The 17,248-nt window shown below is 44.4% G+C and overlaps 1 protein-coding gene and 1 long non-coding RNA gene across 3 annotated transcripts in view; one reads left to right on the forward strand and one right to left on the reverse strand.

Moving 5' to 3' along the window:
- The first annotated feature begins 604 nt into the window (after positions 1 to 604).
- The window catches only part of Sash1 (SAM and SH3 domain containing 1), a 226,196-nt gene continuing 209,552 nt past the window's right edge, over positions 605 to 17,248 (forward strand). Inside the window, exon 1 of the mRNA XM_050161632.1 lies at positions 605 to 1,103. Coding sequence (XP_050017589.1) covers positions 1,083 to 1,103 — 21 coding nt within the window. The 5' untranslated portion in view covers positions 605 to 1,082. The remainder of the gene's footprint in view (positions 1,104 to 17,248) is intronic.
- LOC126513322 (uncharacterized) lies at positions 1,111 to 9,681 on the reverse strand. 2 transcript variants are annotated; one of them, XR_007595295.1, is made up of 4 exons: positions 9,474 to 9,681; positions 6,413 to 6,473; positions 4,989 to 5,191; positions 1,111 to 3,358 (listed from the first exon to the last, which is right to left on the reverse strand). It is a non-coding gene; the product is annotated as an uncharacterized lncRNA (long non-coding RNA). The 2 variants fall into 2 exon arrangements; XR_007595294.1 differs by lacking the exon at positions 4,989 to 5,191.

The raw sequence follows: 17,248 nt of genomic DNA on the forward strand, positions 1-17,248 counted from the left end.
CAAAATACAACACACACCAACTTTTACAGTTTTCAGCACTATATGAAACTTGGTGGGGTTTTTGGTTGGTTGGTTGGTTTTGGTTTGGTTTGTGGTTTGTGATTTGCGGTTTTGTTTTTACTTTTCTTTCTTTTTTTTTTCTTTCTTTCTTTTTTTTAAGACAGGTTTTCCCTGTCTGTCCTGGAACTCACTCTGTAGAACAGGCTGGCTTCGAACTCAGATCCACTTGTCTCTCCCTCTCCAGTGCTAGGATTAAAGGCATTTTACGGCATGCCTGGTCCTGTATTGTATTTTTTAAAAAGTATTAAAAATTTCCCCTTTGAATACCTTCAAAAATAAATGTTTTTATAACCTTTCTTTTCAGGGCTACTAAACTGGATTAAATTATATTTATCTGGAAGGGGGATACATCTGGAGGATGGGTCAACTCCCCCAAAAGAGTGTATGCTAAGACATAGACAGTGTGTGCCATATGAACGTTATTCTAGAACATTAAACTTGTTATGTTAAATGGATTTCTAGACGTTTCTCCATGCAAGTCTTGGACTAGCCCTCCCTCCCATTCCCTTTCATGAGCCAAGAAAAGTCTGAACCAGAACAATTCAATTTCAGCTTTTGGAAAAGGGAAGCACAATGAGTCAAACGGTATAAAGATAGTATTGGGGCCCAGAAGGGCGGAGCGTTTCGATTCCTGATGTTTGTTCCCGATGCGTCTGAAGGTCTGGTGAAGCCCTCTGGGATGTATGCACAGGCTCACTTCTGAGGCATGTTTGCAGGCTTCGCTTTACAGCCTGAGACCCCAACGAGCCAGGCTTGCCTTTCGGCCACAGTGTCAGCCGGTGAGTGTTTGGAAGGAGCCCCAGCGAGGCCTCAGGAAGCAGATACTGCCTCTGGACTTATCATCCTCCAGGCGATTTGTTTTAAAGTTCGTAATCTCCAGGGCTACATGAGTGTCCCACATCTGCCCTGAATTGAAAACAGCTTCCCACTAAGAGCCTTGCATCAGAACGGCGGATCTGTGAGTCAGAGAGGAAGCCCAGGGCTGTTTGAACGCATGGCTCACTAGACCACAAGCTCCCTTCATGGAGGACCAAGATTTTGGGGTATGTAGGCTGTGGATTTTCAAGTTCTAAGATTTTTGTTTCATTTTGTTTTGGTGTCCTTCTGACCATTAGATGTGGAAGGACAATGGTGGGAACTTTTTGTAAGTATTTTCATGGCTGCTAAGCAATTGAGCAAACTCCCAAGGAGTCAGGCAGCCTCTGTCTCAGAGCTGCCCTGCCAGGTTTTTTGGGATTTTATGACTTGCTATTTATTATATAAGATACATTGATTTAATTATGCAGATATTTTTTGTCCTCTAGGACTCTAAAAAAGGGGGTTTTTGTAAGCCAAGAAAAGTTTTTACTGTTAAACACCAAAGCTTTTCTACTTTCCATTTATCTACAAAATCATTTTAAAAGATTTCTACACATGCTAAGAATGAAGGCTGGGACTCCGAACTTCATATTACAAGCCTCTGGGGATCCAGGCCAGCAGAGAAACCATTTACCATCTAATATTCGACTGAAATAGTGTCTCTCTCGATTTTCTGGGTAACGGTATTCTCTGTGAGAACAATATTTTGAAGACTGAGAAGTTCTCTGCCATATACGTATTTGTGTGTGTGTGTATGCTTATATAGATGACATATATACATATATAAACATATATATGGTCTTAATACATGTGTGTTTGTATGTATGTGGTCATGGAAGACAATGAAAAGGAAACAAGAACCACAAAGGTCTGCAAGTCAGGCAGCTGGGCACTGTTCCTGAGACTCCTTGTGTACTCTTTGGACTCTGACTCTTTCTATTCTCTGCCTCTGAGGAAGTGTTTGCTCTGGTGACTGCTCAATGCAGGCTTGTTGATTGAAAATACATTGGTGGCCCGGGACTCTGGAAGACACGTCTCTGGGGATACCTGACTCTGTTGAGTCACTTTCCCCCTGTCTCAGTACAGTGGACCCACAAGTTAGGAATAAGCAGTGATGAGTAACTAAGAGGGACCAGCTGGAGAAAAGGCAGGTGAAGCCCACGGAATGGTGGTTACGGGATGGTGGTTACGGGATGGTGGTTACAGTTTGAACAAAGTAACACTTCTGCTGCATGACTGTGAGAATGTTCGGGAACTCCTAGCAAAGCTGGGAGGAAGAAAGTGGCCAGGCCCATTTTCCTTTTCAACTCGGTACAGATGTGTTTGTTCATCAAAGATGTTCCGACAGCACAAAACCCCTCTGTTCTGCGTCCTTCCCCCTGGCCTCAGAAACAATAGGCCCACAGCAGCCTAGTTGGCAGGTAATGTTTTCGTCTCAATGCCCCAATACTGCCTGCTCTTGACTGGTTGCCCACTGACTGGCTCCCTTGAAAAGGGGAAGGTTTCTTTATGAATGCCAAAATTCGACTGGAAACTGTGTCATGGGACTATGCCCTCTTAATGCCCAAGAGACAGAGGCTTTATTTCAGAGAAGGAAGCGAACACATTCGGGTTCTGTCCTGAATTGTTCAGTGCAGACTGAACAGAGAATCATCAGGCGTGGCTAACCATCCCTGGCCTACCTGAGGCCCCTAACTAGCAAAGGAGCTTCAAATCCAAAGGAACAGCAAGTGCAGAGCAGCTCCTACAGAGAGATAATTATGTGCATATCTTAATTTGGTCTGTTTGTTTTATTTTTAAAGCAGGGTCTCTTGTAACCCAGGCTAGTCTCGAATTAATTATGCAGTTGAGAGTGACCTTGAAAGCCTGATTCCCACGCCCATCTCCAGAGCGCGGGGATTCTGGGCATGTTCCATCACCCATGGTTTATGCAGTGCTAGGAACTGACCCCGGGGAATTTGTATATACGGGACAAACTAAGCTGTGTTCCCAGACCTGGGCCTTGATTCAGCTTCGTTCACCTTCCTGTTTAATTCCTCAACCTCAGAAGCATGGGGATAGCACTAAGGTCATATAAGCAGAGCCTTTCACAGCGACTGATACACGGATCATGGATTTAGCTGTTGTTACGTCAAGTGTAACCAACAACCTTCTGTCTCTTTCTCGCCAGCAGAATGAGCAGGTTTTCACTGTGGCCCGTGTCCTCTTCTTTCAACCCCCTCTTTTTACTCACAGATCCCTAACTTGAAGACTAAGTATTTGGGGAATCTACCATTAGGGCACCAACCAGCCATGTCCCCGTGTAGACTCGCAGACTTCTTACTCCTTGGAAATTCTGAAAGCCTTGCTTGGAATTCAGAGCACATTCTCACCCAGAAACAAGCTCCCAGCTCAACTCTTGAATGCAAATTTATCCCAGAATAGAATCTTCTAGAAGCTTCTGGAAAAGAACAGAAAGAACGAACATTTGTCTAGTAGTATTAGAGAATAAATTTTATGACATGCACTAGTAATACATGTGAGCGTGTTTTGATGTCCTTACAATTCTTGCTTGGTCTTACACACCATTGCTTTCTTGATCTCTTTGCCCTGGGTACTTTGTCTTCCTCTACACCCTCAAAGAGTCCCCTGGGCTGGAGTCCAAGCAAATTATTTTTGTATACTTTTCCTCTTGTGGTTTCTTTTCCCTGGGCCGTGTTCTTCCCTCTCTAAGTCAGCTCTTGGTCCACTCAAACATCAAAATTATTAAAACTCCCCTGTGATGTCCCAAGATACCTCTACTCCCCGAGCCACAAATCTCTCTGAGAAAACTTTGTACATGGCTTGAGGTGTCTTCTCTGCTGATCTAAAGGTTCAAGGGTGCCAATTAAAGACAATCCCCAGGGACAGGGAGATGGCTCAGCAGGTAAGTGCGTCTGCTGCCAAGCCTGAGATCCCTAGGACCCATGAGAAGCAATTTTCATGAGTTAGCCTCTGATCTCCATACATGGGCACAAGCATGCATATACATAGATGTAATAAAAGCCATAAGTTATATATGTAATGAAAGAATTTTAAAATCATTCCAGGTTTAATAGTACACGCTTCTAATCCCAGCATCCAGGAAACTGAAGCACGGAAATAAAAGTTCAAGACCAGACTGAGCTGCATAGGGCAAATGTTATAAAAACGATATCCTCAGAAAAGTTAGACAGTCCTCCTCTTCTAATTCTGTATTCTCATAGCATCTTATAAACCGCATTTTCTACTAAAGTTCCCACATACTGTGATATTTGTTTCTGTGCTGTCCCTTCCCTTGCTCAGAACTGCTTGAAGGTGGGGATTTCCTTGGAAATTACTGCAATGCCTGATGGGGAATAAAAAATTGGCACAAATGTTCATGTATGCATAATTGGAATTGTTCGTGTGTGCATAATCTAAAGGGTAACGGATACAGGGATAGAAGGATGGAGAGGATACTGAAGGAAGGGTCTTTATTTAGAGAACGTTGGAAAGCCACGTAGGCAGTTGTACAAAGTTCCAAATGAGCATTATAGTCTACAAGTGTGAGACCGACAGAATTTGTCCATCTTCCTCGCGCTTCTGTGTGAGGGAAAGACTGAACAGTGGGTAGGGGCCATGGAGAGGGAACAATAGGGTTCGTTCCCATTCTGGTCCTCAACACTGCTGCTGGGTGGCCTTGAAGGGCTCTCGTCTTTCTGTTTTCCTTTCTTCTCCAAGACAGCAGTGACACCTGCCTTTGGGGTGTTGTTGTAAGGATTAAATGGTAATCTGTCACAAAGAACTGGCCAAGTGCTTGAGCTATACAGAGTGGAAGATAAGTGTCGGTAAACAATGGATCTAAATCTGAGCTGGCAGACACCAGACACTGGATTCTGAAGTCAAGAGGGACGGGAGGCCTCTCTCCCGCTTTGGCAATTGGGTCCCCGTCATTTTGACGCAACATGTCAATAGCCTGACTCCACCTTTTATCAACCACTTCTCCTGTCGAAAGAAAAAGAAATGAAACCCAGAAACGTGTGTGAGGGAAAGAGTTCAGGAGGTTTTGAAAAGTAAGAAAAAAAAATCACCCAGAGGAGAGGTGAGGTGATCTCCGCTTTCCATAGTACAGCCAGGCAGAACGCCATCTTTCCCCCTAACAACATCTAGACGTTCTGTTCCGTTAGTACTCCACTGTTTTTCACACAGGAACGTGAAGACAGGTGCACAGGTGTCTGGGAGGAGCTCCTCCCAGAGCTCAAGAAGTTCATGAGTTCAAGGTCAGCCTAGCCACCTATCTCAAAACAAACAAATCAATAAAAAAGAGTATCTAGCTTTGGCAATACTAGAATTTAAACCCAGGGTCTCTTCCATGCCAGCCAAATGCTCTTCTACCATTAAGCTCCAACAACACTACTCAAACATCATGTTTTATTTATACATTTAAGAAAAATAACAGAAGAGAGCACTGATTGTTTCCTATGTTAGTTTTTGACAGTTTTGTGTTCTAAAATAATTCCATTATGTCTCTTTTTTTATTTTTTATTTTTTTGGTTTCTTGAGACTGGCTGGCCCCAAACTCACAGAGATCCGCCTGCCTCTGCCTCCTGAGTGCTGGAATTAAAGGCGTGCGCCACCACTGCCCAGCATGCTTTTCAATTATAAGTTTTATTTTTATTTTTATTTTTTTGTGCATGTGCATTTTGCCTGCACAACACTTGCATGCCTATACCCACAGAGGCCAGAAGAGGGCACTGGATCCCCTGTAACTGGAGTTGAATGCTGTTGTGAGATGCTATGTAGATGCTGGGAACAGAACCTGGCTTCTCTGGGAAAGGAGTCGGTGTTCATAGCCACTGAATGAGCATTCTAACTCCTCGTTCTATTATTTTTATGCTTAATTCTGAGCTCCAGTTTCTCCCCAAATTGCTTTGAACCACTCGATCTCATTGTATCATATAAATAATAGGTATTTTACCAAAGAGATAACATAGTCAACCAAAAAGAAATTCCGATCCAAGAGCATGTTAGATAGGCAAACATTGTATAGGCCCACCCCTCTTCCACCTGTCAGAAATTAATATTTTAATATATGTTTTATTTAATTTATATGATCAATAATTAATATTATAAGCATTTCCCTGTAAATACTCCCAAGGCTATCTGATTCCCTGGCTGTCTCTGCCAATCCTATGTTAAGTCATTCGTGTGACCCTCGGATGGTTTGGGCATGGTTTTTAGGTGAATAGAGGAGTATGTGAGAGTTTGTCAGGAAGCTTTGTTTGCCTCTAAAGCATCTATGTGGCAGTTGGCCTCTACGTCTGACTTAAAAGAAAGTGAGATGACATCTCGTATCCATCAGGGGAGAAATTAAAGCAGAGAGCACGAGGAACTCAGCGCCCTCCTTGTACGCCGGGAAAGAGAAGGACGAGAGGTGCTTCTTCATCGCTAGTGGGTCTGCCCAGGTCTTCGTTCCTGTTTTTCTCCTTCCCAGTTTCACTGGAGAGCAGCTCACCTCAACCCCACTGGTGTGAATTCCGTGCCCTCTGGAGCATTTGTACATCTGTTCAGGTGTCCTAGAAATAAATATTAAATTAACTTTTAATTTAATTTAAATTCTCCATCAAAAGGCTTTTGGTAAGCTGACTGAAAAGAGCTTAACTGCCCAGAAGTAGGTCAGAGAGAAAAAGGCACTTTTGAGTGTTTGAAAGAATCCTAGGTTTCTAAAGAACACATTTCCACAAGTTCAACAAATCCCCATTATAAATTCCAAATTTAGTTAGCTGTGCCTACACAAGAACCATTTATTTCGTTTGTTGCCTTATTGGTTCGTCATTAAACGGCCCCAAGACACAAGAAAACATTAGACACTAAAACGAAATCTAGTTGTCAACCAGACTTGAATTTTGAATCACCTTTCTATTGGGCAAACGGATATTTAAGGAACTAGTTTGGAGCTAACCGGCTACTGGGAGTCTGGGGACATTTGTGAAAATAAAAAGAAAGGGGCTGGAGAGATGGCTCAGTGGTTAAGAGCAGTGCCTGCTCTTCCAAAGGTCTTGAGTTCAATTCCTGGCTCATAACTATCTATAATGAGGTCTAGTGCCCTCTTCTGGCCTGCAGGCATACACGCAGACAGAATATTGTATACATAATAAATAAATAAATATTTTTAAAAAAGAAAAGAAAAAGAAAGTCCATGAATATAAAAATCTCTATTTCTGGCGCCTAAAATATAGGAGACACTCATTTTTTTTTCTTTGAAGTATTTTGTTGAAGGGATGCCGCGTTATTCTGGGCTAACTTGGGCCAGCTGCTCGGTCTCATTACAACCCATTGCCCTCAGTTATAGCACAGCTGAGAGTAGGTTGTCATTGTGCGTGATTCTTGGATTGTCCGTAGGAAGCGTTCCTTCAAAGGACAGCCTTCTGGGAAACAAAAGCCCAAGGTTTCCGGAACTTGTTTCCCAACATCTTACCAAAGGAGCTGCTCTGAGCATTCTGTAAGGTGATGCCCTGTCCTCCCTCCATGCATTATGTTAAAAAGGTGGACTCGATGCACACATTCAGCGAGGCAAGTGCTGTTCTCATGCCTGGGAAATGGCGATAAGCCGATCACACGAGATCTCGACCCCAGTGGAGATCTCACTTTCCTACAGAGCACATCCCGCCGTCCCCTGACATCAGTACCTTCTTGAGGATCCACAACAGAGCGCCCCAGAAGAACTAATCAGTGCCCCACTTGAATTCAGGGTCTGTTCACTTCTCGGGAATCAGAACGTCCTGGGAGCAGTATGTAAACCAGAGTCCTGTCCATAAAAATGAGTGTAATGCCCCCTTGCGAAGGTCCCGGGAAACTCAAGAGACATATACTGACAACAAACTGCGTACTCCAGCAACTAGCGCGCAAGAGTCACTTAGTTAATTGGATTCCTCTGTTTATTTATGTTGTTTGAATGGCAACCTTTTGTTACCTTATAGAAAAGCTAGTTCAGAAGCTTGCCAGTGAAGAAAAATATCCAGGGATAGGAGGCTTCCTCTAAGCCAGTTCTACAATAGAGGGATATTTTCGGCCATTTTTGAGGCAGTACAATAGGGTTGAATCGTGTGGAGACAGGAGGCACTTTAAGGGGTACAGTGGGGTGATCCGTGTGGAGACCGAAGCAACTGGCACACCGAGTGTTGTTTGTTTGACTTGATGTGAGAAGTTGCTTAAGCCCACCGGAGATTATGCTGATAAGAGTGTCTATTTACACAGTGAAACACAGCCATTGAAAATTGAGAGAAAAGCCAGTGCGGAGGTGCGTGCCTTCAATCCCAGCTCTCGGGAAGCAGAGGCAGGTGGATGTGTGAGAATTAGGGCGTAAGTCCAGGCTACATAGGGAGTTCTAGGACAGCCGGGGCTGTGTAGGGAGACCCCCAATAATGAGATCCTAGTATGATATCCTTCTCCAGACTCCTGTCTGAGCCTGGCCGTTTGTCCTAGCTCACTGGTCCCTGTTGCAGTTCTAGAGTCTAAGCCTCATTTCCCTGCGGGAGAAGACGAGGGCTAGGAAAATTCAGATACCTGTATCCCAAGGATGCCTGAAGAGATTTCCCGCTGCCTCCCACTCCTCCTCAGCAAGATCGTCACTTGTTGGCCACCAAGCTCGCTGGCCTCCTTTTCCTGAGACATTGGTGGGTCCCTCAATTAAGTCACTTTCCTTTCGAAAGACTGAGCGGACCAGATAAAGAGGAGAGTATGGGAAAAAAACAGATGGCTGGAGGTCAGGCCCACGCTGTCCCCTCAGCAGCTGTGACCGTCTGGGCCCTGGGACAACTGCTACTGGTGCCTGCCGCATGCCTTCCGTCCATAGAGCTCTGGTTGGGTGGAATGTAGGCTGGGTGGCTGGGTGGTGTGTGTGTGTGTGTGTGTGTGTGTGTGTGTGTGTGTGTGTGTACTACACACCCAAGCAGTCACAGGAGAAACATCTGGTCATCACAGCACACCATGGCCACAGAAGAACAAGAGCACTGCCCACTTATGCCGTGTGTGTCTACCCAGATTTCACACTGCGCCAACTATGCGCTTTCCTCAGTTTTAATTCGCCTTCTGGTCGATGAGGAAGTGTGGGGCACACGCTAGAGAGTTCGGAGTGATGTCATCTGTAGTATACTTTCTCGTCAGGACCGCCAGCCCACGAATAATGACATGGAGACATAGTTAATTATGAACGCTAATCCTTAGCTTAGGCTTGTCCCACTAGTTCTTATAGCTTAAATCAACCCATTTATATTAATCTACATTTTGCCTCATAGCTTTTTACCTTTCATTTATTCTGTATGTCCAACCCTCCCCTCCCTGGAGTCCCTAGCATGCCTAGATTCCTCCTTTTCTTTCTCTCTCTCTCTCTCTTTGTCTCTCTCTCTCTCCCCAGAAGTCCCACCTATCTCTCCAGCCTAGCTATTGACTGTTTAACTAAACCAGTCACAACAATACATCTTCATACAGGGTGCAATATCCCACCACCGTCATCTGTATCAGGAAAAAGTACAGTAAAAAATACATACAAGAAACCAGAAACCCCCAATGCCCACCTGTAACTCTACAATTTGGCAGCAAAGCACACCAGCTGCTCCATTCTGCGAAACAGAAACCACCTGTTCAGCAGGAACAAGGAACCTACCTGGAGGTTTCTAATGCTAAGAACCAATAGGCAGGCTGTTCTTTAAGCCTGTTTCCATTTTATAAAAGAGTTGCATGTTCACATGTATAAAAATGAAAACTTTCAGGGACCGAGTGCTAACTCACCAGTGCTCATGGCCCTGACTTCGCTCTTTGATCCTCAGCCTTGCAAAACAAACAAAAACTTGGACGCAAGAAAAAGTGCTGTAATTACAAACCCAAGGACACTTCCTATTTGCCGTGTTTTCTTTGGGGCTTTTATTTTTTTTTCCCTCAATCTTTTCCAGGGCTTTGAAGTCTTATTTTATGCATAATTTAATATTCTGATTTTTCTATTTAAAATTTTATCAAATGGTCCTTGTACTACTAAAACCTCTTTGTGAGCATCTTTTTTGAAGTCTGTGTAACAGAAGTAACATAATTTTCCCAGTCTTTCTTCCTTGCTGGACCTTTAAAAGTTATTTCCAATTTTTCAAATGGGAAAGAATGCTATGATGAACTTCTGGTATGAACATTTGTCCCCATTTAAGATTGTTTTCTCCCAATACAGTCCCCAAAGGAGAGCCACCCAGTCAAGTGACATGAACATTTTTAAGGCTAAGCAAACCTTTTCTCTTTCATAGGGGCTGTTGAAAAGCTTATTTACTGTTTAATGCCAGACTGTTTAGAGGAAATGAGTAGACCAGCAAGCTCATGGCCAGCATACAACTTAGAAAACATGTCACACTCGCAGAGAGAGCCACTCTGAGCTCACCAAACAAGTCACATGCACAGGGCGAGCCACCCTGGGCTCACCACAGACCATCTCCCTCAGCTCCAAAGGAAGCCATTCATTTAAATCTCTGCTCTCGGGGGATTTTTAAGGGATAGAATTTGAACATGTGGTCTTTCTCTTAAATAATAAGGGTATCGAGTGTAGCTCACTGCGAGTTACTGCCTGCACTTGCAAGCTCTGGGTCCCATACTTAGAACCAAAAGCAGGGAGATTCCCAGCCAGCACTGGGTAGGCTATACAGCATCCCAGTATGACCTCTGGGCATTGATGGCACAAACCACTCTCCAAGATGGTAACGAGAGAACCCTACATCTACAAGGTTTTGCAAGAAGCAAGTTTGTATCACCCATGCCTTTTATCCAAAAGCTATGTATCAAAGGCTGTGTCTTTTTATCTTTTCCATAAATTTCTATGCATTTCAAGGAAATCTAGGTACTGTTTCACTGATTATGGTTCCCTATGTACGATGTCTGCATAGAGTTTCGTTGATGATTCCAGGCAAAGATTTTGACCCTTGCTTTACTTTAACTCTTTAAAGCATGTTTATATGTGCATGTGATGTGTGTGTGTGTCTGCAGGTGCACATGTGTGTATGTATATGTGGGCACATGTGAGTGGAAGTTCAGATAGTAGAGGTCACTATTATCTATCTCCTCTTGCCTCCACCTTAACACTGAGGCCAGAGCTCGCTGATTTAGCTAGTTCAGGTAGCCAGCTTGCTCTCCACATCCTGAAACTGTGACTACAAACAGGTCACTACATTCACACTTCACTGGCTAAGCCATCCGCTCAGGCCCCTTACTCCTCTTCTAAGTGGAAACAAAATGGTCCAAACATGCCAGGCTTGCAATCATGGCTTCCCCTGCCCTGGGGCTTAACCATGTGATCAAAGAAGCTCCGTCAATTCTCAGCACAACCTTCACAAAGTGAAATTGGCCAGAAATCTGGATTTCAGCTTGGAGGGGGGGGGGACAAAATTAGCAGCTGTCCCAGATTCTCTCTGAATAACCAGAACCGCAGGCTACCTATACGTGTTAGAGATTAAATGAATCCTGATTTTTAGGGTTGAAGTTTGGCTTTGAATTTCAGGAAAACCTAGATGTAGTCAGTGCCTGTTAACTTTCTAATACCACAAATCTCTCTAGAAAATTGAAGTCTTCCCAAAGGACCAGATACCTGGGCCTGGCGGTGTGACTCGGTTGATAAGATTGCTTGTTTAGCATGCATGGAGCCCTGGATCTGATCCCTAGAATCACCTGGTATTCCATATTTGCAATATCAGACTTCAGAAGTGTGGGCAGGAGGATCAGAAGTTCAATGTGATCCTCAGATATGTAGCAAATTTGATACATGAGACACTGACAGAGGGTGGGGTTCTTGCAAATATATCATTCCTCTAAAAGGTGTACACCTACACAAAACGTTTCTCAGCATCATGGGATTAAAGACCCTCTTGTCTCTGATTCATGGGCCCTTCTCAAAGAATCCTGTATTAGTAAGTAAAGCTGCTGTAGGAAGACCACTGTCAGGAAGATTTATGCTGTAGGCATTTATATCTCCTATTCTAGAGGCTGCAAATCCAAGACAACAGGTCAGCACAATAGGTTCTTTTGAAATCTTTCTTATCGGCTTGGAGATGACCATCTTTTTCCTCTATGCCATGTGTTATCCCTTCCATGTGTGTCCATGTCCTATTGTCATGCTATGGAGACACCATTCCCAATGAATTAAGATCCACTCTGATGACCTCATGTTGGCACAAGTATCCATTTCAAAACCCTGTCTCCATGCATAGTCACACTCCGAGAGTCCTGGAGTTAGGATATAAAAATATAAATCTGGAAGGGTGCCCAATTCAGTCCATAGCAAATCCCTGAGCTAAGCACTGTAGGCCAGCGAGTCCAGAGACTTGCACAGCAGAGGCAGAACAACAGCTCAGGTATCACGTCATCCAGTCTTCCATGGCCCTCTGCCTACTGCCTATGTGCTTTTTAAGACTGTGGTGTGTTGTTCCAAAAGCCTGCAGGCAAAGTCCAAAGGTTCACTTGAGGTGAGACAATGGTGGAGGTACTTACTGCCTTTGCCCTGTCTCTCTGGTGACATAAGGATGAGACTGTGGATCCTGGTGACCCTCCGGTCCCCTTGGATACCTGTTCAATATCAAATGTAACCTCAAGGAGTCTCCATAGTGGCTTCTGGGGGACCACTGAGGCAATGAAGGGTGCCAGTGTGATCCAGATCCAGGGTTACCTCCTGTCTACTACTAAGATGGTATGGGCTGAGGTCACCTTACAGCCTTGGAAAGCAAAGGACTTTGGTTACAAGTGTTGAATCTGGTGGCACATCTGCGTCAGGCCTTCTCCCAGCACAGCTGTAAGCGTCTCAGGGACTGCAAACTTTCCTCTTCGTGGAGATCCTACAGTCTCTGCTGCCTCCCTGCAGAGACCCAAAAACTTTCACTGTGGTCTAGACAGATGGCTCAGTGGTTAAGAGCATTGACTGTTCTTTCAGAGGTCCTGAGCTCAGTTCCCAGCACCTATGGGGTGGCTCCCAACCACCTATAACTGTAGTCTCATGGGATCAGATGACTGCTCCCTGGTGTACAGATAGATGTACCTGCACATGAAACATCCACATATATAAAATAAATAAATATTTTTAAAATAATAATTTGAGGTAAAGAATAGATATTTCTGGTGTGTATGTATGTCTATGTGTTTGTGTGTGTGTGTGTGTACATATATACACAGGCACTCTTGAGTGTACGTGAGCCATAGCCCTCATGTGGAGGTCAGAGTCTGTTCTCCCCTTTCACCATGTGAGTTGCAGATATCAAACTGACGACTTAACGCAAGTGCCTTTACCCACTGAGTCATCCTGCCAATCCAGAGACTTCCCATTCAAGAATTATCTCCTTAACTTTGGAAGGAGTGTATGCAGCCACTCTCTTTGAATGTCTTTATGAGGACTGAATCTGGGGTTTATTTTCCAAGCAGATGTTTACTACATTTTCTGCTTTGCGTGTACACAGGCATGTAATTAGTGAGTGAGTGTGTGTGTGTGTGTGTGTGTGTGTGTGTGTGTGTGTGCGTACGTGCATGCGTGTGTGTGTGTGTGTGTGTGTGATTCCTCTGTTGTTTGCAACACCTCCCAGTTGGGAATCATTTGTAAATTTAGTTAATGAGCATTTAACGCATCCCCTTTGATAAAGCTGTTAAGTCTGAGCGCCACACTGGCATCCCACCAGACATCCCTCCCTTGCAAAAGCCGTTTGTGTTTACCTATTCTTAACTGCTTAGTGATGGTGTCTTATTTGTTTTGCCCAATAGGGAACTAACCTTTAGTCTTCTCCAGAAAAAAAAATGGGGCTTGAGTTTTGTAAGAAAATACTTACATCTGTATTCCAAGCAGGTCCACTCTACTGGCAGGCTTTCATTTTCACCAAACAAAGCAAGCGACAGGCAGAGCAAACATTTCAGAGTCACCTTAACTGGCCCGGCCGGTGACAGCCACGTACAAGCCGGAGCTGTCGGCTTTTGCAAGAACAAATAGCAAAACCAACACCTGCAGTCTCCACCGTCAGCAAGGTTTCCTGGATTTAATTATGACTTGATCTCCAGGAAGGGAATGTGTGTCAAGTGTACTTTTCAATCACTTAGAGAAAGCGGAGTAGGCGGCAGAGAGACCCTGGGATTTGCCCAGGAGATGAGCCCTCCTTAGCGTCAGCACATCCGGGAAACACACGCTGTTCCAAACTGAAGAGTTAACCAGATGCAGCATACAGGGGCTTTAAAAGTCAGGTAGTTAAAACTAAACGTAACCGAAAATCTAGGAGTAAGTAGAAGGGAAAGCGCCAGCCAAATATTCATCTTTACACAAAGCAGGAAGCCATCACTCCGCTTTTAAACAGCTTCTTGCTCCATAAAGTGTGTGTGTGTGAACATACGGGGGAGACATGCGTGTGCCCATACGGGGGTCAGACCTGTGTGTGCCCATACAGGAGGAGCATGCGTGTACTTGTGCGTGGAAGACAGAGGATAGCTTTCTAAAGTTACTTCTCACTTTATACCTTGTTAGAGACTGAGTCTCTGCAGATGGACAGCCTACTCCAGGCTAGCCTGTGAGCTTCCAGCCATGCTCCTGTCTCTGCCTCCTCCTCTTGACATGGGAATGCTGTGATGTGTACCACCACACCTAGATTTTTAGGTAGTTTCCAGGGACTGAACTCATATCATCAGGTTTGTGTGGCAATTAGCTGGACCCACTATGTCGTCTTCATCATCGTTGTTGTTGTTGTTGTTGTGTGTGTGTGTCCTGCATTCATTCTTCTCTGCTATATTTGTACTCCGTGTCACCTTTCTCTGAGTTCAGAATATTTTAATTCTGCAGTTCCCTACTTCTCAGTAAATGCCTTGCCAGTGGCATTCCATGTATTCCTGCACATGCGTGCACACACACACACATACACACACACACACACACACACTACCTTCAGTCTGTTCTAAAGTCAGAAAAATGGATCCTGGTAGCAGTTAGACTAACAGTGAACACAGCACATTGACAAAATCTCTTATCTCGGTCTGGTCACCAAACAAGGCACAGAGATTTCACCTTCTGACCTTTAGCCTCCTAGGGGGTTGGTCACGGAAACTGCTGAGTCTCACGCAGGCGCAATTTAAGGACGTGCCTGCACCCTTTGCTTTGTACTGTGCCAAAGAAGGACAAGGAAAAGAAAATCACCACACAGTGTCGAGGTCTAGGAAGCACTTCTAGTCCAAGGCACCTAGCCATCCATGCCTGGAGGGAACTGGAGAAGCACTTTCTATTGTGGGTGATGGGAAATGGAAGGGAAACAGGAGCTGCTAGTGTTGGCTCCGGGTGGAGCAAGAGTGACTCAGCCTGGGTAGACAATGGGCGGTTCACTGCTGGAGACGCGATTCTAAACCTACCTGCTGCTTCTCTACCTGCTGCTTCTCGGTGCGTCACCGGCCAGAGCCTCTCCTTCATTTTTGTCTTCCTTTTCTATGGCTTCAGATAAAAGGCATTAGAGCAGTAAGAGAGTAGGCTCCTCCCTCCTGTCTATCCCAAGGCCTTGAGTGTGCCTTGTTTTGCTATGGAGAGCCTGCGGTGTCTGTTGTCAACAGCGGTGACCCTTGCCTTGGTAAATAAACTTGATCGGACCAGTCAGCTTCAGAGATACAGATAGACGGTTGATACTACTGAGGCTGCGGGGTTTGGAAAACCTCTGAAAAGCAGGGACTCCGAACAAGAATAACGAGCTTTATGTTTCATTGTGTGTGGACACACATGGGTAGGTGCAGATGTTAGAGGTGGGGGGGGAATTGCTGGGAGTAGGCCCCTTCCTTCTCCCATCTGGATCCCTGATACTAAACTTAGATCTTCATCACTAACGATGACCCTTATCTGCTGAGTCATCTCACTAGCCCAAGGGTGATGAGTTTTATATATGGGTGTGTGTCATGGTTCAGACATAGGGATGCTGCTTTTTTAATATATAACCAAACAGTGATTTCAGATCAATCGTGACAACATTCACGTGGTAAACACAGGTAAGAGCCATGACGCCAGTGAAGAAAGTCTATGTGTTCCTGAAATCATTACTGTTTTTCTCTGAGACCACAGTCAACACTTTTTAGATGCTAATCTTTGTTTCCGTTGTGCAGGACAGAAAGTTCTCGTCTACCTCCCAGTTAAGAACTAGGAACTATGGTACAATAGTGGCATGAATGTTACAGGAGAGACAGCCATGTGATACTGGACAAAAGTCCTGCTCCATGAGATGGAAGCCATGCCTACCAACATTAAGGTCAAGGACCTTAACTTGGTAGTTATGGGTAGGCTGGGTAGGTCACGGGAAACCTACTACTATTACTCTGATGAATAGACATAGAAATAAAACCACTGCTAAAGATATATTGCTATACACATAGATCAATGCCCAGCCCCCATCAGCGAAACTTCTTTTCACAGTGGATGGTAACTAACAAAGACCACAGCTAAACAAGGTGCAGAGCAGGAGAGACTTTGGGGCACTCTGTCCTAAATGGAAAGTCTGTATCACACCTGTCCTCTCCAGGTTTAGGAATCTGTGTGGAAGAAAGAGTGGGAAGATTTTAAAAGCCTGAGGTGATGGTGGATGACTTCAAAGAAATGGCGTTTTCAGGACCCAACAGGACAGACACACAGAGACTGCGACGGTCTGCATCTAACCTGCAGGGCCTTAAAACAGATGAACCCTCAACACTGAGGGCAGAAGTGGGCACCAAGTCCCATCCCTAGCTAAGGAGCTGTTGGCGTTTGGTTGCTGCTTGGAGTGGAAAAGTTAGTTTTCTTTATGGACTATATCTGGTCCAGCCACCACATTTCAGGGAAAGCCCCAGGCTTAGGAGTCGTCCACTAACACAAATCAGACTCCATGGGGGGAACATTGTTTAATTTTCTTTATTTTTAAAGAAGGACCATGAAGGTGATTAGGAGGTGGGGGAGGAGCTAGAGGAGGAGAATGTATACAATCAAAATACATTGTATAAATTTCTCCAAAAGAAATTGTAAAAAAAAAAAAAAGAAAGAAAGAAAGAAAAAGAAAAAGAAAAAGAAAAAGAAAAAGAAAAAGAAAAAGAAAAAGAAAAAGAAAAAAAAAAACTAGAGGCCTGGAATGATGGCTCAGAGGTTAAGAGCACTGACTGTTCTTCCATAGGTCCTGAGTTCAATTCCCAGCAACCACCTGGTGACTCACAGTCATCTGTAGGAAGATCTGGTGCCCTCTTCTGGCCTGCAGGAATACATGTAGGCAGGACACTGTATACACAATTAATAAATAAGTTTAAAAAAAAAAAAAACCTGGGAATTGGGGGTGGGTATGTGGATCATTTGATAGGGTAATTGGTTATC

This window comes from Alexandromys fortis, unplaced genomic scaffold, assembly GCF_014885135.2.
Source record: "Alexandromys fortis isolate MF-2015 unplaced genomic scaffold, M_Fortis_MF-2015_v1.1 scaffold_134, whole genome shotgun sequence".
In the NCBI taxonomy this organism is placed as follows: Eukaryota; Metazoa; Chordata; class Mammalia; order Rodentia; family Cricetidae; genus Alexandromys; species Alexandromys fortis.